At 45.5% G+C, this 26,491-nt stretch overlaps 1 protein-coding gene across 1 annotated transcript in view; it reads left to right on the top strand.

Annotated features, from left to right (window-relative positions):
* The window catches only part of LOC147437866 (E3 ubiquitin-protein ligase At1g12760-like), a 59,505-nt gene extending 36,559 nt beyond the window's left edge, over positions 1–22,946 (top strand). Inside the window, exons 4-5 of the mRNA XM_086487301.1 lie at positions 22,195–22,365; positions 22,476–22,946. Of these exons, the coding sequence (XP_086343427.1) occupies positions 22,195–22,365; positions 22,476–22,652 (348 nt within the window). The 3' untranslated portion in view covers positions 22,653–22,946. The remainder of the gene's footprint in view (positions 1–22,194; positions 22,366–22,475) is intronic.
* The last annotated feature ends 3,545 nt before the right edge of the window (positions 22,947–26,491 follow it).

The following is a 26,491-nucleotide window of genomic DNA, read 5'->3' as shown; positions in this document are numbered from 1 at the left end:
AGCAGGCTGGAGTGTAGGTCGACCCCCCTGTATCACTATCATCCTGCTGGTGGAAGATAGCTCAAACTGAAGTGCCGGGCCCGTGAGGGTGGACCAAGCCGCCGCCCCCCAAGTGTACTGTCGAGCCGTGGAGAGGGCAGGCATCAGCTGAAGAACTCGTAGCCACACCTGCTGGGCCGAGGGACAGTCCCAAAGACAGTGTCGCTGACTCTCCACCAACTGGTCACAGGCTGTACATGCGGCCGAGAGACCACTATGTACAAGCCAGCTCCTTACTGCTGTGGCTCTGTGTGCAACCAACCACTGGAACAAGGTGACGCGCCTCGGCTGTCTGGAGTCCCACAGCCTCTGCCAAAAAGCTGCCAAGAACTCAACTGTGAGACCCTCCTCCTGCCAATGACGTGCTGCAGCGGGGCGGGCCTCTCTCTGTGCTGCAAGTATATGACGTCCAAGCCGAACAGTGTACTGAAAGAAAGGGACTCCTGGGCGGTCTGCAGAAGAGAATGGGTCCCTCCATAGCCACTCACCAGGATCCCACTGTACACGTGCCAGTGGACAGCACTCCCAAGCCCATAGCCTCCAGTGTCCTGTCTCAAGAGCTGCTGGGTCAGGGTCTATGACGCAAGTCCTCCCACAGATGCCCACAACTCGGATCCTCTGGAAACAACACTCTGCTACCTGCGGGGCCTCTACTGCAACTCTCTGTAAACGTCCCCCACCCTGAAGCTCGAAGAACAGGGCTGGGACAGTATCTGAGCAAGCCCTGACTGAAATGAGAACCTCCAGTCGTGTGAAGGCTCCCATCCACCGGGGTGCTACTGGCTCGAGAGGCGTGAGCCAATCAGCTGGAACTGACTCTGAGATGTCCTGACACATGCTCTGAACCCCTCTCATGCCCTGTAGCTGGACAACCTGCACCTCCTCTGACAAACCTGTGAACTCTAGCCAGTCACCTAGAGAGCGCGCTGGACCTGCTGCCATGGGACCCCAAGAAACATGAGGCCTACTCCCAACCAAGTGGCCTCTCTGAGTGCTAACCATGGGGTTCCAGACGAGGGGCTGCCGTAGGCGCTCCTCCGTGCACGTCGGTTGTCGCTGCTCTAGGCCACGCCGCAATAGCTCCCAAGACCGAAGCAAACTCACAGCGAATCGGTCCTCCAGTCTCCTGCTCAAACCAACTCGGCGCAACTCTGTAAAGATCCATATGGTCGAAGGTTGCCAAGGGCCTCCTGCCTGAGGCACCCTGGCACGAAGCCTCTGCAACAAGAAATCCTTCCAGGGCTCCTCGCCTGGAAGAAGTCCTCTGACGACGAACTTCCCAAGAAGGGCTCTGCTCTGTTGTGCTGGATCAATGATCCCAAGCCCTCCCTGAGAACAAGGAAGTGTGATGACCGACCAAGCCACCTTGGCTCGGGCAATCTGAGTGTCGCGACCAGACCAAAGGAAGTTCCTGATCAGCCTCTCTACCTGGCTGATACAAGAACTCGAGAAGATCCAGCAAGAAGTGATGTACCACATAGTCGCCAACAACACCTGGTTGGCAACTACTACTCTATCAGCCAGCGAAAGTCGTGCTGAGCTCCAATGTAACAGCTTTCTCCTGATGGACAGGAGAAGAGGAGCAATCTGCTGCTCGGGGGACAAATCCAAACCAACCTGACAACCCAAGTACCGAACTGCAGTCCCTGGAGGAATCCACCTGAAACCCTCTCCTGGCATCCAATCTGGCACAGGAGCACTACCAACTGAGAAAGCCACTGTCTTTCTCCAGTTGATCAGTGCGCCCGATGCACAGCAGAAGGTCTCCAAAGCCTGCCCACATCTGTGTAAATTGGCCTCCTGGCCCTCTAAGTACAAGGCTGAGTCGTCGGCAAACTCAGCGTCCAGAAGCTCATCTCCCCGTATAGGGAGTGCTAAGCCCCTCAAACCAACCTGCTGTGACACCAAAAATGTGCTGATCGCCTCCGCATAGAACAGAAAGAGAAAGGGGGCAAGAGGACAACCCTGTCTGACCGATCGTGTGAGCATGAAGCGCTCACCTCTACCTCCTGCCAAAAGCACCTGACTGTGGGCCTGTCTGTACAAAGCTGACACCCCTCTGATCCAAGCCTCTGAGAAGCCCATCCTACGTAGCGTGCCCTCTAGAAAGTCCCAGTCAACTCTGTCGTATGCCTTCTCAAAATCGAGAAGACGAATCACAAGGTCCTCCCCACGGAGCCGTGCAAGGGCAGAAGCCTCCCAAAAAGTGAAGATGTTGTCAAGGATACTGCGTTCCTTGACAAAACCTGTCTGAGTCCCATGTATAAGGCTCTCCAAGAGTGGCTGAATCCTCAAACTCAGAGCCTTGGCAAGAATTTTGTAGGCTGAGTTGAGAATGGTGATGGGACGCCACTGTCGAATCTCATCCAAGGAGCCACCCTCCTTTGGAATGAGGTAAATCAGGCCCTCACTCATGCTATCCGGCATCACTCCTGTGTGCAGAATGTACTGAAAGGCACTACAAAGATCTGGGCCAAGCAGGTCCCAGTACTCCAAGAAGAAGCTGGGAGTCAGCCCATCCTCACCTGGACAGCTACCACGAGGGAGGGCCCTAAGAGCCGTGTGCAGCTCCTCAAGCTGAAGAGGTAACTCAAGCCTCTGCCGCATCTCCTCAGTCACAAGACAAGGCATCTGTGTCCAAACCTGCTCCCTGCATGCATCCTGTCTCTCTGACTCTGGCTCAGCCGACAGTAGCTCACGGTAAAAGTCAGTAGCAACTGCACGCATATCCTCTGGCTCGCAAACAACTGACCCATCGGGTCTCCTCAACTTATTGACCTTGGCATGCGAGTGCCGAGGTCCCACTGTCTCAAAAAAAACACCTGTCACTCTGTCACCCACCTGAGTCCACTGAGATGCATGCCGGTGGAAGGCAAACTCATGGCGCCTCTCCTCTGTGCAAGCAAGCTCCTGTCGAGCTTGCTGAAGCTGCTCCTCCAACCATGGACTGTCTGGATGCTGCTCCTGCATCCTCTGTAGTGAAGCAATGCCTCGTCTGAGACGCTGCTCCTCCTCTCTCGCTGCAGCCCGTCGAGCCAAAGACTCCTGGAGAAAGAAGTGGCTGAGCTGAGCTAGGCCTGAGGCGACTCTGTTTGCAGGTGGAGCCTGGCTGTCCATGCCCTCTGTCCATAGAGCCTCGACCCTCTCTCTGAGTGCTGAGTCCAACAAGACCCGCTCTGGGATGCGAAGCATCGTGCTCCCACTCCTCTGCCTGTCTGCCACTGTGAGGATCACTGGTGCATGGTCCGAGAAGGATGTCCCTGCCAGGATGCCCACTGATCCCCCCAAGTCACTGAAGTGGTCACTAGTGTAGAAGCGATCTATGCGCGATAGATTCACTCCTCCCACTCGGCGGTCCGATCTAGAGAAGGTAAGACTCTCTGGAGGCCTCACAAAGCCAGAATGCTGCCATGTATCCGAGACCCTCAACGTCATACAAAAACTCTCCCAAGCTGCTAACTCGACTCCATGCACAGTAGCATGGCTGCCTCCGATTCTGTCAGAAGGGTCCTCCAACATGTTGAAGTCCCCTCCTACACACCACTGGTCAACCTGTGGCAAAGACTCAACAATCTGTGACCAAAACTCTGCACGAGCACTCGCCACATTGGGCGCATAGATGTTCAGGAAACCCACAAGGCTACCCTGAACCTGCATAGTAATCCACTGAGCCCTGCCTGGTACAATAATCCCTCTGCCCACAATGGCCTGCTGTAATGAGTCCGCAATAGTCATACATACCCCACCCTGGATGCCTCCAGGTCCAAAAGCAGCTGACCAAAAGGTATCATAGCGTCCACGCAAAATCTGACCACATCGCCGAATGCGGCTCTCAGACAAATGGTGCTCCTGAAGCATAAGGAGATCAATCTCTCCTCCCACAAGGCATCGCTGAAGCTCTTGACGCAATCGGCCCCGCTGTCGCTGAAACTGGGGCCCACCGAGTCCCTGCACGTTCCACGAGACGATCCTCATGGGGAGCGAGAGAGAACAGATGCTGCCGCAGTAGCAAGACGAGCTATCTTCGAAGCAGGCTTGGATGGGGAGTAATCCGCATCTGAGCGTCCTCTAGATAGGCGAGACTGCAGTGAGTGCCTGGTCCAAGCCCAAGTAGAGCGAGCCGTGCGAAAAGCAACCTCCTCTGTCCAGGAGTCCTCATGAATGAATACATAGCAAGGCAAACACTGCGTATCAGCAAAAAAGTACACCACAATGTGTCTACATCCTGCTGAATGTGGGGGTGTCACCGCAAACTTGGCCAGTGGCCACAAAGTCTGCAGCAGATCTGTAACGCCAAGTTGTCCCATGTGGTGAGAGAACTCGAGAACCTGTGTATGCAACCATCCCACCACTGAGTCGAGGGACCACTCTGTCTCAGTCCTGCCACAGAGGGGGAAGGAGAAACCAACTGCTGAGTCCAAGGCCTCTGTCCCCCTAGCGGCGAGGAACAAAGCGTGGACTCTGAAGCAGGTTGCCTCGTGGTCTGCTGCGGAATCGCCAAGAAAACGAGTAAACCCGTAATCGAAGAAATCCCAGCGGCGTCGGAGGTCAAAGCTCGTCAAACCACGAGGGATAGCTGCAAGAGGAGATGTCTGAATCTGCAGTGGGGGCCGCAAGAAGGGCTGACCCTCTCTCGCTAGGCGACTCGTGGCGAAGGCGCTGCCAAGAGATCTCCTGGCCGCCGGCAAGGGTCCAGTCTCCAGAGCCGACTGTGGTACTGAAGCAGGAGGAGGGGGAGAAGGGGCTGGGGGGGGCGGGGGAGAGGAGAAGCGGGGTGGGGCGGCAGAGACATGGGGGGGGCGAGGTGGGGAGTGAGCGGTAGCAGAGGGCGGGGGAGGGCATGAGGAGGAGGAGGGGAGATCGGAAGGCGGAGCGGCTGGCGAGGGTGAAGCGGAGGTGGAGGCTGGCGTAGGGGGCTCCTCCTGCTCAAGAGGACCAAAGCGGTTCCCCGTGGGAACCCACTGCTGCTGAGTAGGCACCTGGGGGCCACTCTGAGTGCCAGGCTGTCGCTGTGGCCCCTGGCGTCGACGGCCACGGGCCTGCTGCCACCCCTCCTCCGCTGGAGCCCCAGGCTCGGAGGGTGGCGTTGGATCTGTGCTCTGCGTCGCTGGCTGTGGCTGCGGCCCAGCCTTGGCAGGTTGGGGCTGAGGCTGCGGTGCGGGTCGTGGTCTCCTCCGTGGACAGGCCTTCGCTAGGTGGCCCATCTGTCTGCAAATGAAACACTGGTTCGGGAGACCCGAGTACTCCACACTCTGTCTAAACCAACCCCCACTCACCCGAGGCAGAAGGATGACCTTCGGGAGCGTGTGGGTATCTCTGACCAAAACTCGAACTGAAGGGATGCCAGCCGCCTTGGCAGCTACTGATGCTGCCGTACGAGGTGTCTCCAGGACAGTTCCGATGGCGGAGCCAATCCTGGAGAGAAGTGGAAGGTACTCCCTCCGTAAACCCGGAAAGCAGACTGATATGGGGATGTCCGCCTCCTCTACTAGCACATCCGAAGACGGGTCAAAACCATGTCGCCACTGTCGAAAGTGGGCGCGTGTTGCTCGGATGGCCAATGGACTCATAGCTATGACCTTGGAGGCCATCTCGGAAGTCTCGAACTCAATCTGGTAGTACCCCCGTCCGAGAATCTGGACATCCAAGATCTTGCCCACCTCTGCGAGGAGGCGGGCCTGGAGAAGATCTCGCAGCTCTCCTCTGCTGGGACGAGTGCCGAGAACCTTGCAGATGACAGAAGTCGCCTGCAAGCGTTCTACCTCTGTGGCAAGGCTCGCTTGCTCTGCCGGCGTAAGAGCAAGTCGAATGGTGGGCTCAGCGGGGTCGGGCGAGGGGGCTTCAGGCGAGTCCCTCTGAGGTGGAGCTGGAGCCTCCATTTGTGTCTACTGCTGAGTCGAAGAAGCGGGCGATGAAGAAAATCTGCGAACGAGTACGCCAAGCACTTGTCCGAAGAGAAAGCATTGCCGAGCCAGGTGCAGAAAAACCTTCGGGAGCAAAGAGGACGGGGGGGGGGGGATGGGGGGACGGCGAGGGCGAAGTGGGCAGCCGGGAATGTGCGGGTGCACAAGTGGCAGCGAGCGGGGGGGTGGGGTGGGGATGGCAACGCGAGAGGAGGGCAGCGGGCAGCCTTTGGGGCAGCGCGAGAACAGGGGGGGGGGGGTAGCAGGCGGGCGGCAGCGCGCAGGGGCAGCGGGTGGGGGGGGGGGGGGGGGGGGGGGGGGTAGCGATGGCGCAGCAAGGGGGGGGCGAGCAGCAGTAGTGAGCGTCACATTTCATTTCAAAGATTTACAAATTGGTTCCCAATGACTTGAATAAGGAAGTCCAAAAATGTCCTGTGAACTTGGGATCTCGATATGAAATTATTGATTTTGGCAATCCATGGATTCGAAATATATGTTGCACAAATAACGAAGCAATATCTGGTGCTGAAGCAGTAATTCTGCAAGGTATGAAATGTGCCATCTTTCAAAATCGAACCACAATCACCAATATCTGAGTATTGCCTTTTGATGATTTAAGCAACGTTGTAATGAAATCCATACTAATGCTTTCCCTGCGTTCATTTGGAATTGGTAAAGGTTGTAATAATCCTTGTGGTAACTGTCTTGAGGCCTTCATAGTTTGGCAGGAGTGACAAGCTTTAACAAAGTTCACTACGTCTTGCTTCATTTGAGGCCAATAAAATACAGCTGCCAATAATTTATACGTTTTATTGATTCCAGGATGAGCTGTATAAGGAACTTCATGATGTTCTTGAATAATCATCTTCCTCATGCGTAAATTGTGTGGTACGCAAATTCGGTCTTCATAATATAACAGATTATCTTCTATTGTATATGCTGCAACTAGATTCATTTCTGCTTGTGTGGGAGTATTTGTGTGAAGTACTCGAAATACTTCAGCAAAATCTCGATCTGTAATGGGAATGGCCTCTGAACTTAGAGAATAGCGGAATTAAGAGAATTAGAGTGAGCAATTTTGAGAGCATAGAGGGTGAACTTAATTGGTAGTAGCAACTCTATCATAACACTTAATTAACTAGGCATGAACAATACTTTTACAAGAGAGAGAGAGTGTAGAGAATATGACAACAGTTGAGGACCGGATTTATGTGGAGCCGGTCCCCTCTCCAAAAGGCATTTGTATTATAGATTCTCTCATTAAGAGAGACTTGGTACAATACAATCTTTGTGTTCCTTGAGACCTCCTTGGCACTATGAAGATGGAAGGCTCACACACCAAGCTTTTGCATAATTTCAACAATCAATCTTAGCTTGGAAACAATCAAGAACTTGTGAACATCATTAATCTTTGTGTTCCCTAAATCATTTGAGTGCATGAAGATGTATACTTTTTATGCATCAACTTGTGCTTAAAGCAATAATTAATCTACCTTGCAATACAATTAATCTACTTGCATTAAGTAATTAGTCTACTTGCAATAAACCATTAGCCTTCTTGCAATAAGCATAACATGCACTTGTAGAAAGCATTAACTATCCCAAGCCTCAATCCCAAGACCTCAAACACCTTCGAAGGTGGAGAGAGCTAGCAGGGAATGAGGGCAGGGAAGAGGAAGAAGAAACATTTCATAGGAGAAAGAAGTAGTTCCTCACTTATCATATTCTTGTTGCTAGCATACATAATAGCATAGTAATGAAGAAGGAGGAGATGGCAAGCTTAAGCATTGAAGCATAGCTCTTGGTTGGATTTGCATTCCATAGCCAAGAGAGTTGGTGTAGGCTCTCAACTTCTCAAGGAGCTTGGAGAAGGAGATGGAGCTCTTGCACTTTGCATAGCACACCATGAGAGTGTTTGTGAGTGTGTGTGGGTGAGTATACCCCCTAAGCACCCCCCTAGCTTGCTTGGGTCGACCCCCCCTTGTAGCTCATGCTTGAAGCTCATTGGACCCCTCCAGGTCTAGTCAATCACTAACAGGAGCCATTACAAGCAACATGGGTAGCCTTGGGACAAGTGTCCCCCTTTCCCCTTTGAGAGAGAGGACTTGATAAATGCAAAATCAATTAATTAAATATCCTAAATTATCATTGGACCCCTTGGTTGGCCAACCAATAGGCTTCAGGCACACCATGAGGGCAACATGGGGAGGAACTTAACAAGTGTCCTTGCTGCCTCTTCAAGTTGGGGCTTCCCTTGTGTGTGTGTGTGTGTGTTCTCTCTCATCCCCCCCTTGTAGGCTCGCCCCCCTCCTTGTAGGGATCTTTTTGACTTTGGATGAGCAAGCCTCTTAGTCATCAAGCATGACAAAGCACTTGAACTAGGGGGTGTTCCCACAAGCATCTCAGGCAAGCATCTCAAGGCACCTCAAGCACCTTAATCATGTAGCAAGTCAAGCACCTCAAGCATGGAGCCAGTCAAGCACCTCAAGCATCTTAATCAAGCACCTCAAGCATGTCGAGCACCTCAAGCACGACAAGCACCTTAAGCAGGACAAGCACCTCGAGCTTAGGCCGGGTTCCCACCTCAAGCTGAGCCCTAGCTTGCCTAAGGTCAAAGGACTTTTAGACACATTATTGGAGGTCTTCAATGAAGCTAACCCTAAGGTCTTATGCTCCATTGGTTAGCCTTGCTCTTTGATAGACCATCTCTCATTTGGGCCCCTTAACCATTGGCCCCGTGTTGAGATAGATCTATAAGCACATGTCTATATCTTAACCCTTGTTCCCGTGTATTCTCCCACATTAAGTGATCAGTTTAATATGAGAAAATCATTTGGGTTGGATAGATATTAATTTTTATGACATTACCTCTCTCTTGAAATCATAGTCGTCCTCGACTATGAGGTAGAGATGGTAAAGTCTCACCCATTAGTCCATTGGTCTTAGCGGGTAGAGGATCCATTTTTACCCTACGACATCATTCCAGAGTGGATGACTAATCCACTTGGTGCTTGAGAGACATTGTCTGCCGCAAGCATATTTGCTCTTTTTAGTCCATATCATACTTCCAAAGTAGAGTGACAAGGTCTACTTGGTGTTTGGGAGACATAGTCACCACAAACATGATCCTAAGTATGCATACTTTAAAATTTGTGCACAAAACATAAAAAGAGAGTCCTATAAGACAAAAACATTGATCATTTAAAATGCATTTCTTTTACATTTGCTTACTCTTTTGTGTCATTGTAAGAATCATTAACAAGGTTCATATTATCCTTAAGCCATGTTCTTTGCATGCATTTAGCATCTTTGAAAGGATAATTAAATAAGATACTGTCAGTAATCTTACCATTTCTTAATACCTTGTCTTCTTGTTGAAGGATGAACTTGGGTTGGAGCTCCTCTGCTTCATCCTCGATCTGTGGCAGGTCTTCATTTGTGTGTAATTTGCCTTAGATGAGCCTTGGGAAAGTTTAGCAAGACCCAACTTTAAAAAAAAAGAAAAAAGAATAAGGCTCTTTTGTGCGTAACGGCAGGAGTCTCTTTTGCCTAGCTAATAAATGGATATAGCCTGTTTAATCTTGTAAAAAGATTCGTTTTGATCTCGGCTATACTCCTTTGCAATGAAGATCTTCCCAGGTATCTTAAGCTACAAGGGACTTTTGGATCTTCCGTCTTTAGCCTCGAAAGGTAGTTTCTCCTTAGAAGTATGTTCACGTTATTAGAGACATACTGTTGTTAAGATAAGTACTTCTCTCATTTTGAGCATTGATCTACTTCGAATCACATGCTTTTAGTAGATCAAGGATCATTAGTTTTGTAACTTTGCTTTTGGCCATCCGTTGGAATAGTAGGCCGACATAAGAGGATTACTCTAATTCTGATAGAGACTAAAATTAGTGGTCATAGTAGGATTTCTATTCGACACAATTAGATGTTGGCAAGCCATGGTCCTTTTTTCATACTTCATCTTTTGGTATACCATACATTTTGAAACATTCTCTTGTATGTTATTGTTTCTTGGTAAGCCAATACAAGTATGCTTTTTACTCCTAGCAGAGTAAATTCGAATTTCTCTTTGCCCCGCATATGGAAGGAGCATGGGAAGTAAGGAAGATATAGCCTATTGAGGTATGGAAGATAACCATCCTTTTACATGAGTGGTTCTTTTTCTTCCATTTGTAAGGCTATTATCATATCCCTAAAGCCTGGGTTAGAAGCATATTTAACTATCATAAAACATAGCTCATTGTAAGTTGCTATTGATATCCTATCTACCCTTGGCCATTGGGAAAGTGCATCGGCTACATGATTGTGCTTGCCAACAATGTGAGCAAAGTAGAATTTAAATTGCAAAAAGAAATTTTCCTACCTCATTTGATTGTCCGAGAGCTTGGTTTGCATCATGAATGGAGTCCGCAAGAAGTACTTCCATGTGTCTAGAGCATTTAAAACAGCTCATAGGTCCTTTTGTATATGACCAACATTCGCTCATTGGAGTTGAGTCTTTGAATCTCGTATGCTATGGTATTCCCTTCTTGAAGCAAAGTTTTGCTCAAAGGCAATCATCCAGGCATTACATTGGACCTCAAATAGCTTTGAGAGATCCCATAAGTTGAGAAATAAGTTTCTCTTTAAACTTTTTAGAAATATTTTTCTCTCTTTGCGGTCCATGTATACTTAACGTTCTTTTTTGTTAAGTCATGTATTGGACCTGCTATAAGCATGGATTTTTCTTATGAAGCATCTCTAGTATGCACTCATACCCTTAGAGCTTTGCAACTCATGTAGATTCCTTGGATTAGGCCATCTTTTATTACCTCTACTTTTTGTGGATCCATAGAAATACCACCTTTAGAGATAATGTGACCTAATTATTGAATCTCTCTCGAAACTTACTAGTCCATGTTATTGCCTTTTCGAACTCCTCTTGTGGATCTTGTAAAGCTCAATAAGGAGGCTTATTAGGCAGTGAGCTTCATGGTAAAAGCTCCATTGTATGGCCATTGTCCCCTCATTGTGGAGATAGCTCACGGGGATATCATCAATAAAAACATTTTGGAATCCATTTAGGAATTTATACAATTCTAATTCCTCTTGATTCCTTTTTTTTAAAAAAAAAAATTTAATAATATTGTTATTGGTTGAATCATTAAATTCATTTACAGACTTTCTAACAGAAATCATGTATATGAAAATATAAATTTTCATTAACTTGTGAAAGCATGCATATTTACAAGGAATAGGATACTACCCGACTCATAAACATGTATGTACATATCTCCTAGCATAGGAAAAACAAAAGCCTTTTTCTATAAGCATCCTCTTTTGGAGTTTCCAACATAGAAACTCAAGGTGGCTTGTTGCGTGCATTTCTTTGGGGACAAGCACGATAGACATGCCCTTGTTGTCCACACTTGTAGCATTTGTTATCCTTACGATAACACTCTAGCTCTATTGCAGAGAGTTTATTCTTACCTTTATAGACTCCTTTCTCCTTAGCTTTGTTATCGGTGTTGCTAGAGTTGCCTTTGGAGGAAGTTTGAGCATTATTCCTCCCTCTAGGCTCATTTTGATCCTTCACGTCCATGGATTTAGAGTTTCTCTTAACCCCTTGTTGGGAATCGATTTGAGAGGCGACCATAGTATGGTGTATGACCGCCGATATGGTATTAGGCCTTTGTGAGTTAATATACTCGGCCTTCTCTTCAGAAATACCCGCTCATAATTGTTGCTCTTGCTCCCCAAAGTCTATCTTTTTGTAGATAGTGGCTTTGAGAAATAAATCCCAAAACTTATCTACATACTTTTGGATAGACTCATAGGGAGAGAGTTTCAAGTTTTGCCATTCTGTGATGACATTTTCTTTAGCGTTGCTTGCCAGAAACTGTTTTATGATGGAGGCTCTTAAAGCCTTCCATGTCTTTGGAGCTTGTAGGCTATCCCACCATTGTCGAGCGGAACTTTGGTAATGCATAGATACTTGACGCAGTTTAGAGGACTCTGTGAAGCCCTCATCACCAAAGGCCGCATCAAGTTGTTGGATGAAGGCCAAGACCTTGTCCATAGCACCAAAGGTGCCAGCATAGGCAAGGAAAGTGGTGTTCTTCCCTCCCTCTTTGAACTTCTTTAGCTTCTTGGACCTTCTCCATACCGGATAGAACTTGCGATGGCCTTTCCTCTGGGGCTCTTTGAGAGAAGAGCCGCTACCTTCATTGGAATATGAGGAAGTTGATGAAGATGGAGAAGAGGGTGACCTCTTTCTCTCCTTTTCCTTTATTTGGTATCTCTCTTCCCTTTTGTGATAACGAGGAGGAGGACTTTGCAGTGATCTTTCCCCCTTGGGGGAAGTTGAAGATTGTTGAGGCTGCCGTCTTCTTGGAGCCATATCTTTGGAAGTATTGGAAGACTCACTTCCTTCTCCTCCTCTTGGTGAAGGCTCTAAAGTAGAGACTTTGTCTTTCTTCTTGGATGGAGGTAAGCCCGCTAGTAAACATTTAAGCGCTTCGTATGGGTTCTCCTCTTCTCTCACCGTAGAGAGCCCTCTCTTGGAAATCTCATGAAGAGACTTCTCAGGTGCTCTCTCTTTTGGGGGAGTTTGGAGAATCCCATAACTATGAAGTTGTTGGAAAACTTCGCCTTGTAGGAATGGGTTTGCCATAGCTTGTTGCAGCTTAGAAACAAGACATTTGAAGCATGGGAGCATCATCATTAGCACTTTCATGTGCAAAATCAAAGCTATCAATGTTCATTCTACTCTCTTGATTATTGTCAGCCATGTTAACAAAATTTATGTTTATACTTAGTGTATGCTTTGGCAATACAAAACCTTAGTTGCCACTCCTCTTAGCCTTTGAAAATCGGCTCTTAAGTATCTACACCCACGGCTCAAAGTGGTTAATTATAGAGTAGAGGAGTAGGTCTAACATAGCAGAGTTGCCAAGGGCTAGCTCCTTTCGGACTTCTTATGGCTCAATAATGGTAAAGCCATAGGCAAGTCTAAAAAGACTCCATTATTAAGTCCAAAGCTCCCGAGGTGTGCACCATCCCCCACATAGTGGGCTTAACAAAACCGATATTAGATCCCAGTTCCACTTACCCTATTATAATTAACAACATCAACCATTTATAGGCTACTTAAGGACCCCTCTTCTTAAGCAAGAAAAGAGAAACCAAATGCTCTGATACCAATGTAATGGGAATGGCCTATGAACTTAGAGAATAGCGGAATTAAGAGAATTAGAGTGAGCAATTTTGAGAGCATAGAGGGTGAACTTAATTGGTAGTAGCAACTCTATCATAACACTTAATTAACTAGGCATGAACAATACTTTTACAAGAGAGAGAGTGTAGAGAATATGACAACAGTTGAGGACCGGATTTATGTGGAGCCGGTCCCCCCTCCAAAAGGCATTTGTATTATAGATTCTCTCATTAAGAGAGACTTGGTACAATACAATCTTTGTGTTCCTTGAGACCTCCTTGGCACTATGAAGATGGAAGGTTCACACACCAAGCTTTTGCATAATTTCAACAATCATCTTAGCTTGGAAACAATCAAGAACTTGTGAACATCATTAATCTTTGTGTTCCCTAAATCATTTGAGTGCATGAAGATGTATACTTTTTATGCATCAACTTGTGCTTAAAGCAATAATTAATCTACCTTGCAATACAATTAATCTACTTGCATTAAGTAATTAGTCTACTTGCAATAAACCATTAGCCTTCTTGCAATAAGCATAACATGCACTTGTAGAAAGCATTAACTATCCCAAGCCTCAATCCCAAGACCTCAAACACCTTCGAAGGTGGAGAGAGCTAGCAAGGAATGAGGGTAGGGAAGAGGAAGAAGAAACATTTCATAGGAGAAAGAAGTAGTTCCTCACTTATCATATTCTTGTTGCTAGCATACATAATAGCATAGTAATGAAGAAGGAGGAGATGGCAAGCTTAAGCATTGAAGCATAGCTCTTGGTTGGATTTGCATTCCATAGCCAAGAGAGTTGGTGTAGGCTCTCAACTTCTCAAGGAGCTTGGAGAAGGAGATGGAGCTCTTGCACTTTGCATAGCACACCATGAGAGTGTTTGTGAGTGTGTGTGGGTGAGTATACCCCCTAAGCACCCCCCTAGCTTGCTTGGGTCGACCCCCCCTTGTAGCTCATGCTTGAAGCTCATTGGACCCCTCTAGGTCTAGTCAATCACTAGCAGGAGCCATTACAAGCAACATGGGTAGCCTTGGGACAAGTGTCCCCCTTTCCCCTTTGAGAGAGAGGACTTGATAAATGCAAAATCAATTAATTAAATATCCTAAATTATCATTGGACCCCTTGGGTGGCCAACCAATAGGCTTCAGGCACACCATGAGGGCAACATGGGGAGGAACTTGACAAGTGTCCTTGCTGCCTCTTCAAGTTGGGGCTTCCCTTGTGTGTGTGTGTGTGTGTGTTCTCTCTCATCCCCCCCCTTGTAGGCTCGCCCCCCTCCTTGTAGGGATCTTTTTGACTTTGGATGAGCAAGCCCCTTAGTCATCAAGCATGACAAAGCACTTGAACTAGGGGGTGTTCCCACAAGCATCTCAGGCAAGCATCTCAAGGCACCTCAAGCACCTTAATCATGTAGCAAGTCAAGCACCTCAAGCATGGAGCCAGTCAAGCACCTCAAGCATCTTAATCAAGCACCTCAAGCATGTCGAGCACCTCAAGTACGACAAGCACCTTAAGCAAGACAAGCACCTCGAGCTTAGGCCAGGTTCCCACCTCAAGCTGAGCCCTAGCTTGCCTAAGGTCAAAGGACTTTTACACACATTATTGGAGGTCTTCAATGAAGCTAACCCTAAGGTCTTATGCTCCATTGGTTAGCCTTGCTCTTTGATAGACCATCTCTCATTTGGGCCCCTTAACCATTGGCCGCGTGTTGAGATAGATCTATAAGCACATGTCTATATCTTAACCCTTGTTCCCGTGTATTCTCCCACATTAAGTGATTAGTTTAATATGAGAAAATCATTTGGGTTGGATAGATATTAATTTTTATGACACGATCTGTCAAATATTCATTCTTGAAACAATCAGGAATATCAAAAGTAATTGTAGATATTGCCATGTTCGTAGCTTGTGGCATTCGATTGAGTGCATCTGCTACCGAATTCTGAAGTCTTGGAACATATTCAATAGTCATGTGGAAATTTGCCAAGAATTCCACCCATCGACCTTGACGAGGATTCATAACTGGTTGTGTAAAAATATACTGCAATGATTGATGATCCGTTTTGACAATAGAGTCGGCTCCCAAAAGGTAATGTTTCCATGTACGGTAGGCATGGATAATGGCGAGGAACTCTTTGTCATAGACTGGGTAACGTATCTGTATAGCAGTAAACTTTTTACTATCAAAGGCAATAACTCTGTCATTTTGCATTAATACTCCACCAGAAGCACGATCTGAAGCATCTGTCATTACTAAAAATGGTTTGAGAGGATCTGCAATGGCCATGACTGAAGTAGCAATCAAAGCCTGTTTAAGATCATTAAAAGACTTTTCTGCTTCTGACGACCATGTAAGCTTTTCAAACTTCGTCAACTCTGAAAGAGGAGCAACAATGTCCGAAAACTTGTAAACCTTGGTATGGTAGAAATTTGCGAAACCCAAGAATGAGCGAACATCAGATATTGTTGTTGGAAGAGGCCACTCGACAATAACTTTGATTTTCTGAGGGTCAACTGCTATTCCATCAGCTGATATAACATGGCCAAGATAGTCGATCCGATCCTTGAAAAATTCGCTCTTTTTCTTGTTGATATAAAGCACATTAGTCCGCAATATTAAAAACACCAAACGAAGATGTTCTTTATGCTCTGCAATATTCTTGCTAAAAACGAGAATGTCATCCAAATAAATTATAACGAATTTATCCAGATATGGACCAAAGATCTCATTCATCAATGTCATAAACGATGCAGGAGCATTGGTTAGTCCAAAAGGAATTACCAAGAATTCATAATGCCCATATTTTGTTCTAAATGCAGTTTTATACTCATCACTAGCTTTGATTCTGATTTGATGATATCCAGACTTCAAGTCAATCTTCAAAAATATCTTAGCACCCAAAAGTTGATCAATCCTTGGAAGAGGAAATTTATTTTTGATTGTCAGCTTATTTAATGCGTGGTAATCTATGCACAGGCGCATAGAACCATCTTTTTTCTTTACTAACAAAACTGGAGCACCAAAAGGACTTTTACTTGGACGAATATGACCTTTATCAAGCAAATCAGCGAGTTGTTGCTGAATTTCTTGAGATTCGGAATATGAGACTCGATATGGAGCTCGTGTGGGCGGAGCACTGCCAGGAATTAAATCAATAGGATGATCCACTGGTCTACGAGGAGGTAAGGTGCTCGGCAATTCATCAGGAAAGAGGTCCAAGTATGGTTTATAGAATGGTTGCTCAAGATAAGCTGTTGGATTGGGTTTTGGTGTGGATTGAATTGTATCCAATGAAGCAGCATCTGTGCTACGTATCATTAATAGTGCTGTAAAATTCTCAGATTTTCGTACCATCTGCTTAACTTGTAAAGCAGAAACAACAGCTACTGGTTGTACTTGAAATAAGCCATTTATCGTAATGAGTTGACCATCCTTGCAAAGTGTTATTGAATGTCCTCGAAAACTGATAAGAGGATCATATTGGTATAACCAACATTGACCAAGAATCATATCATAAGTTGATAATGGCATTACTTCAAAAGAAAGGCTGTCTTGATAATCTTGGACATCAAATGGCAAGTGCTGAACAATTGTGTTACATGTCAAAAATGAACCATCAGTTAATTCAACATCATATGGTTGAATACTTTGGACCGTAGGCAATTTAAGTCGATGCACTATGTTGGTGCTCACAAAGTTATTAGAACAACCGCTGTCGATCAAAATGTTAATCGGTTTGCCATGTATGAAGCCAAGAAGACTTAAAACCTGGTTAGACAAGGTGTTCGGGACGGGCTTAGCATTATTGGCATTTTTCATAAGAAATGTAGCCACCTTAGAAACACGAATTGTACTAACCACACGCTTGCCTTTATCTTGCTGTGGTGTAGATTGCTCAGAAGTGGAAGGTAACATTAAAGGTGTCTGTGCATTAGCATTGCGTCGCAAATTGGACGGTTGAGGTCGCTTATCACATTGGTACCGTCTGTGTGGTCCACCACAAATTGTACACAATCCATCTTTGGATTGTTGTGAAGTAGACTGCTGAGGAGGAGCGACAGAAGTTGAAGCTTGATTGCCATACGAACGTCTGTCTGAATATGAATTTGGCCGAAAAGTTTGACGGCTTCAACGACGTCGATTGAAAAGAGACCGATCATTTTGGAAATTAGGTCTACCGTTCTGCGCTCTAGAACTCCAAACATTAGACCTGGATGAAGAACTAGCAGTTGATTGTGACTGCATAGAATTAGGGCCATTTTGTTGTCTGCTGCCTGAATAAGAGATTTCTCGTTGGTTGCGAAAAGAAGCACGGGGTCCGCGACTAGATGGGCGATCACCGGCTCTACCAGACGGAAAATTTTCTCTACGATAGTCTCCTAGTCTTTCCACATAACTGATGGCTTCTTCAAGTGTAGAGGGATTAGCCTTATGTACATCATCACGTAAAGTGGGCTCCAATCCATCGACAAAATAGTGTAATTTGTCCTCGGGACTGAATGTCATTACCTCCAAGTTCAACCTTTGGAACTGAGATACATATGCAGCCACTGAGCCTGTCTGGCATAGGTGACGCAAAGCAGAGCGTACATGGAAATCGGCACTAGCTGGCACGAAAGCCTTACACAACGCTCGCTTGAATTTTGCCCACGTCGATGTGTGTTTGCCTAAGGTTACCCGATTTTGCCACCATAGGAAGGCGCTATCTTTAAGGAGACTAGCAGCTAAGGCCACTTTCTTGTCATCCGGCAATTCAAGATTATTGAAATACGTGTCTTATGAACAGCCATTGGTCAATGACTCGCTTATTACGGCGGCCATCAAAGGGTTCTGGCGGTTTAATGTCTACTTTCTTTTTATTAGATTCTGTGAGTAAGCGAAAAAGATATTGAAGTTCATGATTATTAACTTGTTCTGGTTGATCTGGCATCGGATGATTTCCGCCCTTCACGGAAGAAGCTGCACTAGAATCTGGCGAAGAAGTCGATTGCTTCAATGATTTGACCTCTGTTGATAAGGAATGAAGTAGTGTTCAAATTGCTCTTGACGTGACGCTTGGACTGCGAATTGCTGCTGGATAGCAGCCAGGAGTGCAGTAGCATCCATCTGTCCCTGTCCTGGGTCTGTTTCTGACATGATGAAGTCAGAGTTCGTATCGAGGCGAAGCTAAAAAACTCCACCCTGTAGCCAAAGTTGGCGGTGTGTGAACTGGCTCTAAGAACTCTGCAAACGCTGGATCGTCCTCTGTGAGATCCTCGACCTCGTCGGGCTCTGGGGTAAGAGGAGTATAATCTGGCACAATTTCCTCCGAATGAAAGGGAACCAACGTGTGCGCAGTCTGAATCTCCGAAAGACTATCAACGAAACACGCTTGGATATGGTGTGCCAAGTGCGGAAAACGAGTAAGGATGAACTCGTAATGCTTTGACTCGTCCTGTTGACACTGTATGGTCACTTTCCAAATCGACCAACGCTAGAAGCCAAAGTGGCGCTGACAAATGTGTACCAAGTATTCACGTTCCAGCGGGTTCGGTGGTTCAGGAGAGTACACCGGCGATGGAATGGCTGCGGGAATGTCCGGAACTGGAATGGGTTCGGGAATAGGTGCAGGAGTAGGTTCTGGCAGAATAGGATTCTCTGGGAGAATTTCATCTGGCACTCCGTCTACGTACGACAGGTACAGAACGGGAACATCATATGCGTCATCGGCCATGAGGCAGTAAAGCTTGCGACGCGGAGTGTGTGTCCAGAAGAAAAGAGCGCAAGCAAGCCAGCTTTGCAAAATTGACCTGTGTTGCTGGTACGTTGCGTAGAAAATAATGTAGCCATGCTGTATAATATGGTAAGTTAATAAAACCTCTTATGGCCGGGCACTCCAATTTGGGGCGGCCGGGCACTTGTAATAATATACAAGTTTATAAAGGGGCAGCCAGCGTATGTTATTAACCAGCGTAGTAAAAAAACTCAGCCAGCGAATAAACTCCAGCGAATAACTCAGCCAGTGATAAAGTGCAATTTCAGCCACGTAATTTGTGTGCAGTACGTAAAAAGCAGCCAGCCAGCGAATTCTATGTGTGAAACGCTGCAAGGGGTCAATCGCTGGGAAAGTAGTACCGCTTGGAGAGAGTCTTGTCTCTTGGTGCCCAAAGGGTGTGTCTGTTGGAAAGACTTTTCATGCGAAAGGGTGCCAATTTGAACAAGGACTCGCAAGTTTCCGGGTACGTTGCACACACACATGTCGCACACACATCACTGTATGCTGTAGTATAGTATAAGTATGAATTGGAGAAAACACTTAAGTTACCTCATACTCAGATTCATGTGTGTACCAGCGTTCTTCTGCTGCCATACAACACGTAGATTGTCGCGGGTAGGGTGAGCAACGGCGAAGTTAGGTAGAAGCCAAGTCCAGAGGCCCAGGAAAAAATTGTTGTGATACCACTGTGAAGAACACTACTACTAAGTGTGTTTATTCATAACTGTACTTAGATGAAAACTGAAAACTGAACTAGACTAGAGACAAAGACACAAGAGAGGAATGTGTGTTTGATTGATTGAATCTGTTACAAGAGGGTTTCTTATATAGAATCTGAAAAGACACGATCAAGAGACATGACCCTAGGCCAATAGACATGACTCTAGGCCAATAGTCGTGTCTCTCTGCTGTAGAGTTGTAACCCTTTGGCGTAAAGGTGCAGCCATTCGCTGAAGAGGCATGGCTATTCGTCGAACAGGTGCAACTCTTGGTCGAAGAGACGCATCCTTTTGAGTATAGGGGTCTCTGATCTGGTACGTCTTTGTATCTGCAAGAGAATCACGTAAAGAAGGTAAAGAATACGTCACAATCGTGACAGTACCAGCTGTTCTGAGGCATGCTTCCTGATCGGCGGCTCTGCTCAGGCTGGGTGTGCGGGTATGCTTCTGCTGCTGCTTCATGTAATGTCTGTGTCAGTATAGTAGTTAGCTCCTCCAAAGGTCGCCCCGGGTCCTCAGTGCATAGGCGTCTGTAGATCCCGTCCATGTATACAGAATCCGTCTCGTGTGTGAATGTGTAGCGAGTGGGGGTTGCTACCCGTGGCTTGTGTGCTACATTGAAGTGGAAAGAGATGGTCATCGACACCAAAGCATGATCTATTGCTACCCCGACCTGTCTGGGCCCAACTGTGAGATCATGGATACTTAGATACTAGGGATGAGATTCGGCTGTGCCATGCCATAGTCCACTGTGCTGGCTCCATGCCTGTGTGGGAAGCATGTAAAACCTCCCGCAACAGGAAATCTCTGTAGGCCGTTCAAGATGGCCAATCCATGTGCAGTGCCCATGTCTATCAGGTGTCGCCCATACTCAGTATATTCCACATCGTGTGATAGTCTGGACAGGCCCGTCTCCACCACATCTAGCTCTCTTAGCATCTCCTCTGAAGTATCATAAAACACTGCCTGGTGATGGGCAGTCCTAGCATTGAAGTCCACTAGGATGATAATGTCACCATCCCTAGAGAACTCCCATATGTCATCATCCAAAATAGAGAAAGGGGACTGTCCTCTGGGTGATGCATAAACTGATGTACTCGGGGGAAAGTAGCAAATAGCTAGGTAGAGATATCTGCCTGTCTCTGCTTTCAATCTCACTCACATGTACCTAGCCTGCTCATCCTGTATCAGTGGCTGCAAGTCCTCTCTAAATAACACTGCCACTCCCCTCGAGCCCCGCCCTTTGTGCTCTGAGATCGTCTCCTGTCTGTAAGCTTTCTCTCACCTGTATCCACTGATGTGAGGCATGGATTGCCCAGGGGCCCGGTGTGTCTCAGAGTAAAAGATGATGTCTCTTCCAGTAAAGCTGTCCTCAAAAGCACCTATATCAAGAGTCAAGACGCATAGATCCATTACAGCTCCAGGCAGCCACTTTGAGTGTGGTCCCATAAGTCTCGCACCGTCATGTGGAGCGTCGCTCTAGTATTACCACTTTCCCATCTCGGTAAAAGGCAATCTTGCCTTTTTCCCTTGCCGCTCTAATCTCTGGCATTACTTCCTGCATATGAGCGATTTGCGAGAGGGTGAGATCATCCCCGAGAAAGATGCCAGTCTCTTTAAGAGTTGGTCTTTTCTTCAAGGACTTCTTCGCTTCCATGGAGGGAAAACGGAGGATGAGTGCTCTTTCTTTTGAGGTTTCTCCACTGCTTCCATTTTTCTTTATGTTGCCCACTCTCCACGCCCTTGTGTGCGTCGGCTCATGAACGCCCATCAAGGCTGTGAGTTCTTTTACTTCTTCGCCCAAATTGCCTTTGTCCTTAAGACCGCAAATTCTCACATGTAAAGCGCGCACCCGTCTCCTTTGCTCCTCCTCTAGTGTCTGATTAATGATAGTGGATGTGGACGTGGGCGTTATCTCCTTGCCTTTTCCTTTCTTGGCCACCTTGATCCATTTCTCGGCTTCATCTGCCTTCTGTTGAGTTCTGGTAAGAACATCCATCCAAGAAGTCGTCATTTCTTTGTGTTGCTCTTCTCCCTCTTTGATGGCCCGTACTTGCTCCTTGATTGTGTTGATTTCTTCGAGTACTGAGGGTTGCAGAGGCAGCACGAGGGGGGGCGGCAGCGCAGGAGCAGGGGTTGCAGAGGCAGCACGAGGGGAGGCGGCAGCGCAGGAGCAGGGCGCGAGGGGTTGCAGATGCAGCAAGCGGGGCGGGGGGGGCCGGGCAGCGTGCAGGAGCAGCGCAGCAGGGCGAGGGAGGGGCGCGCGCGAGAGAGAGAGAGAGAGAGAGAGAGAGAGAGAGAGAGAGAGAGAGAGAGAGAGAAGAAGAAGAAGAAGAAGAAGAAGAAGAAGAGTATTTTAACATCGTAGGAAACCATCCCAAGAGACCTTAAAGATCTATCCGACGAGAGAGAGAGAGAGAGAGAGAGAGAGAGAGAGAGAGAGAGAGAGAGAGAGAGAGAGAGAGAGAGAGAGAGATGCCTAAAGAACTCTTCTGTTTTTTGTCCGTCTGAGATGAATTGTGAATTTTCTCTCTCGAGTTTACTAAATGGAGGAACCCCATCATTTCAGGAGGGTGCATCTGATGAGGATATCAGTGCGCTGTTGAAGTTTAAATTTCGACGAACAGGTAGCTTTGACAAAACCTTGGGAGACAAATCAAGCCCGTCAAGAGGAGTGATGAGCTTGATGGGGGCACCTGCTGATGGTGCTAAAGATCGGTTTCTGTCTGCAGAAAATGCGGTGAAGAGTGTTTATGAATACCTTTGTGGCACCTTGATTCTACTTTTAAATAAAAGCTGATGTGTGTACTGGTCTTTTAATAAAGGCTCATATTTTTTTCCCTACCACAGGAATGCTGTATATGCCTCTCAGCTTATGAGGATGGAGTTGAACTCCGGGAGCTTCCATGTGGCCATCATTTTCATTGCACATGTATTGACAAATGGCTTCGCATCAATGCAACATGTCCGCTTTGCAAATTCAACATCATAAAAAGCAACAACCTCAATAGAGATGACAGTGTGTAAACGAACCCGATGAACGTGCTTAACTGTTGTATTTGACAATCCTATAACCACATAGGTGTTACCCTTAAGCTCTATTGATAAAGAGAATTGATTGCGATGCCCAACTTTGTCTTCTTGATGAAGTGGACTGTCGTGAAATTCATGAGGTTTTGTTTCACATACCGAATTTCCAGAAATGGGTAACATAATGTTTCCAAGAAATCAAGGGACTCCCTTACATAGAGTTTTACTCGCCGTCTCTTGTACATTCACATTCTTTTTGCAGCTATGCAAGGTTGATTGGGTTTACCTTCTCATTGTGGCTGATTTGTCTCACAAAGTAGTACAATGTTTCTTGTCATGTTTCATGTATGAATTTGCATGTACCCACTGATGCATGCAGCAGTGAGTATGTAGTTTCCTCATAGAATTGTGTAAGCTTGTGTTGTCTTGATTAGCATCTCTCGCCACATGATTTTGCTACTTGATGTGATGTCACTTCAACTTTGAATTGCATGTGCAGACAACGTGTTTGAAAGTCCATCCACTTTAGTTAGTTGTGCTTGCTCTTGTTTCATACAAGCAGATGAATTAAAAGTGTTGTTTACGCGGTTGCTTCTAGTCAAGAGTGGTCGATTTCTTCATCCCATGTTTGCAAGCTTGGTGCGTGCAGGATTGGATTGAGACCAAAGAGCATGGACAAATCTGATGAGTTTCGGTGGTATGGTTTGCCATCACACAGCAATGTGCTTGTCGTTGAACGTTGTGCCCAATGGATCTTGAATATGGATGTTTTATGTGGGATTACTTTGGACCTTAATAATGACATGTCTAATATGAGACCCTAAAATGTGGCTTAAATCAATGAATGGTGTTCTAAAGAAGGTTGGAAGATCTTATGTTTTCTTATATGTTTTGACTGAGCGCCCCCCCCCCCCCCCCCCCCCCCCCCCCCCCCGCGCCTTCCCCTTCCCCCGCCCGGATTAAAAGACAAATGAGCGACTCCTAGAGCTCTTGCAAGTACTCAGAAGAAATCATAGGGATTGAATTTTTTTTTCTTGTCTACTCAAATGAGAAGAGTGTTTATAGAAGACAATCGAAATACAACATAAGTACTTGTGTGCACATGATGTGACACATGATGTGACAACATCAGTTCGCGCTAAACACGAACGAAGGGTCTGCTTATGGATGATATGTGAGAGGATCGTAATCAGTTGCCTCTCAATCTGTGTTTACCAGGAGGCTATGAGTCCAAAGAATTGATGCCACATTATTAATGAGCCGATGTGAACACATTTCAAAATGTAATATTAGTCGCAAAGATCCTCATATTTGCTATCATGGGGTGGCAAGTTTAAGTAATCCATGTGGGTAATATGTGAGGATTAATAGCTCAATTAGTGTGAACCTAATTTTGTGTTTTGACATCTACCTTATTTACATGTGCATTTGTCCTTTGTTTCTATATGTCATGGTAGAAGAATCTACAATAGATGAATCATAGGTGAACAACCGAACAATATATAAATGTGCTTTTTGATGAAGCTACATAAACTGATTGAATTAAGTCCATTGTGCATCTTTGAGTTTGTTGCTGTAGACAAATGTGATAGATCAAGCTACACATAATGGTAGGATTGTAAATCCCATCGTTTGCATTCAATCTATAGCCTATGTCATGATTCACACTATGGATGAGAAGCTTGTAATTAGCCATACCACATTTTGACAATTTGACATTTCTTTACAATCGTTTATACTGATCACCTCTTGTTATCAAGGCAAAATTGTGGCTCCTCAAACATAGTCTCCAACCTTTTGCATGAAAGGCCCTTGTATATACTAAAGAAACGGTTTGTTGCTTAAAGCCCATAGAGTTCGTTTTGAATGACTAGGAATGCCAAAACTCATAGCATCGTGTTTGACTCTTATGTGCTTGAAAAACTAGTGATTGCTTACCACGTGTAAAAAAAATTCACGCTTAGAAAGTGATTCAAATTAACTTAAAATTAGTAGTTACTTCTTTGTGTAGAGCCATGCTCACACATAAAAGTAACTTAGGTAAATTTATTTCGCAGATGCTTGCCAAATGTAGAGCAATGCTCACACTGGAGGTGATTTAGGTAGGTAGAATAGTAATTTCTTGCTTTGTGTAGAGTTTGACTCACACTTGGAAGTCATTTAAGTAGCTTTAGAAGATTTAATATTGCTTGTCATGTGCAAAGTTTACTTACACTTGAAGGCTATATAGATATAAATTAGGTGACTCCTCATCATGTGTAGAGTAAAAGCTCACAATGGGGATGGATTTGCAAGATTTAAATAACAATATATTATGAAACAAAACTCAAGAACAAAGCTTTAAAATTTAGAAAATGATAGAATTTTTCATGATTATGCTTGTGGACACCATAAATGGTTGTTGATTGTAGCGATGATAATGGTTTGATTTTTAAATATGATAGTAATGATTGTTATAGATTGAAACTAACTTGAGCTATAATGTTGTTAGATGGATTTGTTGATGTTTACAGATCCCTTTACAATATGGTTAAAGGATATGAGTCAAGCTACGTAGATGAATCGATAACAGGAAATACCTCATCAAGGTTGAGGTACAAATCTTGTGGCCATGAATTTAGTGGGAATGCACACACGATAAAAAAAACATGTGTCCAAATTTTTTGAAAATGTGCTAGCTTGCAAAAACCCTCCCAAAGGTATTCATAAAAAAATTCCTGAATGGGTGCTCAAGGCAAAGAGAATACTTGCTCAAGGGAAAAAAAGAAGCGGTCCGAAAGTGATTCCACCGATTGAGAGGAATGTGGATATGAATTTTGAAGATGAAGCAAGCCAGCCTATGTGTGCACAAGGGGGTGAGCAATGCTTCCCTGCTACCAATCAAGAATCTGGTAACTCGAACCCCATAACTTCCACTTCTTATTTAAAAGGATACGTTGTAGTGTTGGTTGGTGGTCAATAGACACATAGTGGTTCTGCTTTGCATCAAGTGTTTGACAAGAAATAGTTGCTTGTACTACATCTCAAGTGGACCCAAGCTTGTTTTGCATGCGGAATTCCCTTTAATATTATCCATAATCCTATCTTTAAGGATGTTTTGACGAGCACAACGAAGAAAGGATTTGTGGCATCTGATTACAACAAGATGCGTACATAATATTTAGATAAAGTAAAAGCTTTATCACAGAGTATTATGAAGCGTATAGTTCTTGAGTACGTGTCATAATATGGATGTACAATTGCTCTTGATGGATGAAAATTTTGTAAAAGAAACCATTGATAAATGTGATGTTGATTTGTTTGAGGGATCCATTTGATACCTCTTTGAAAGAAAAAACAAGATTGTTTTTGGCAGGTATATATACGAGCGTGCAATTTGAAAAGCTAGTGGGCCCAAAAATTTCATTGCTATTGTCACAGACAATGCATCTAATTACAAAGGTGAATGGCATGCAATTGAAATCAAGTATCCTAAGCTTACTTGGGTTCCGTGTGCTGCCTGCACTTTGAGTTTTCTTCTTAAAGACTTTGGGAGAGTGTCTTCAATGAGGTAGACTCTAATAGATGCTAATCATGTCATTGAGTTTATTAGAGAGCATGATTTTACTTATGCTCTTTTCAGAACTAAATCACCCAAAAGAATCTGCAAATCTTTTGTGAGACACGGTTCATGACCGTGTACTACGTTCTTGAAACGTTGCACAAGGTTAAGCTAGCTCTTTGTGAAATAGTCAGATAGATGATGGGATATTTGGATTCACAAATATCCTTGCTATGAGGCTTCAACCACCAAGTGCTATCAGCTTGTAAATTCTTCAATGTTCTGGAGAAATGTG

The sequence above is a fragment of the Adiantum capillus-veneris genome, chromosome 17 (genome assembly GCF_014529385.1).
Source record: "Adiantum capillus-veneris isolate H3 chromosome 17, ASM1452938v2, whole genome shotgun sequence".
Lineage (NCBI taxonomy): Eukaryota > Viridiplantae > Streptophyta > Polypodiopsida > Polypodiales > Pteridaceae > Adiantum > Adiantum capillus-veneris.
Note: the sequence above shows the minus strand (reverse complement) of the source record. Positions and strands in the feature narration are given on the sequence as shown.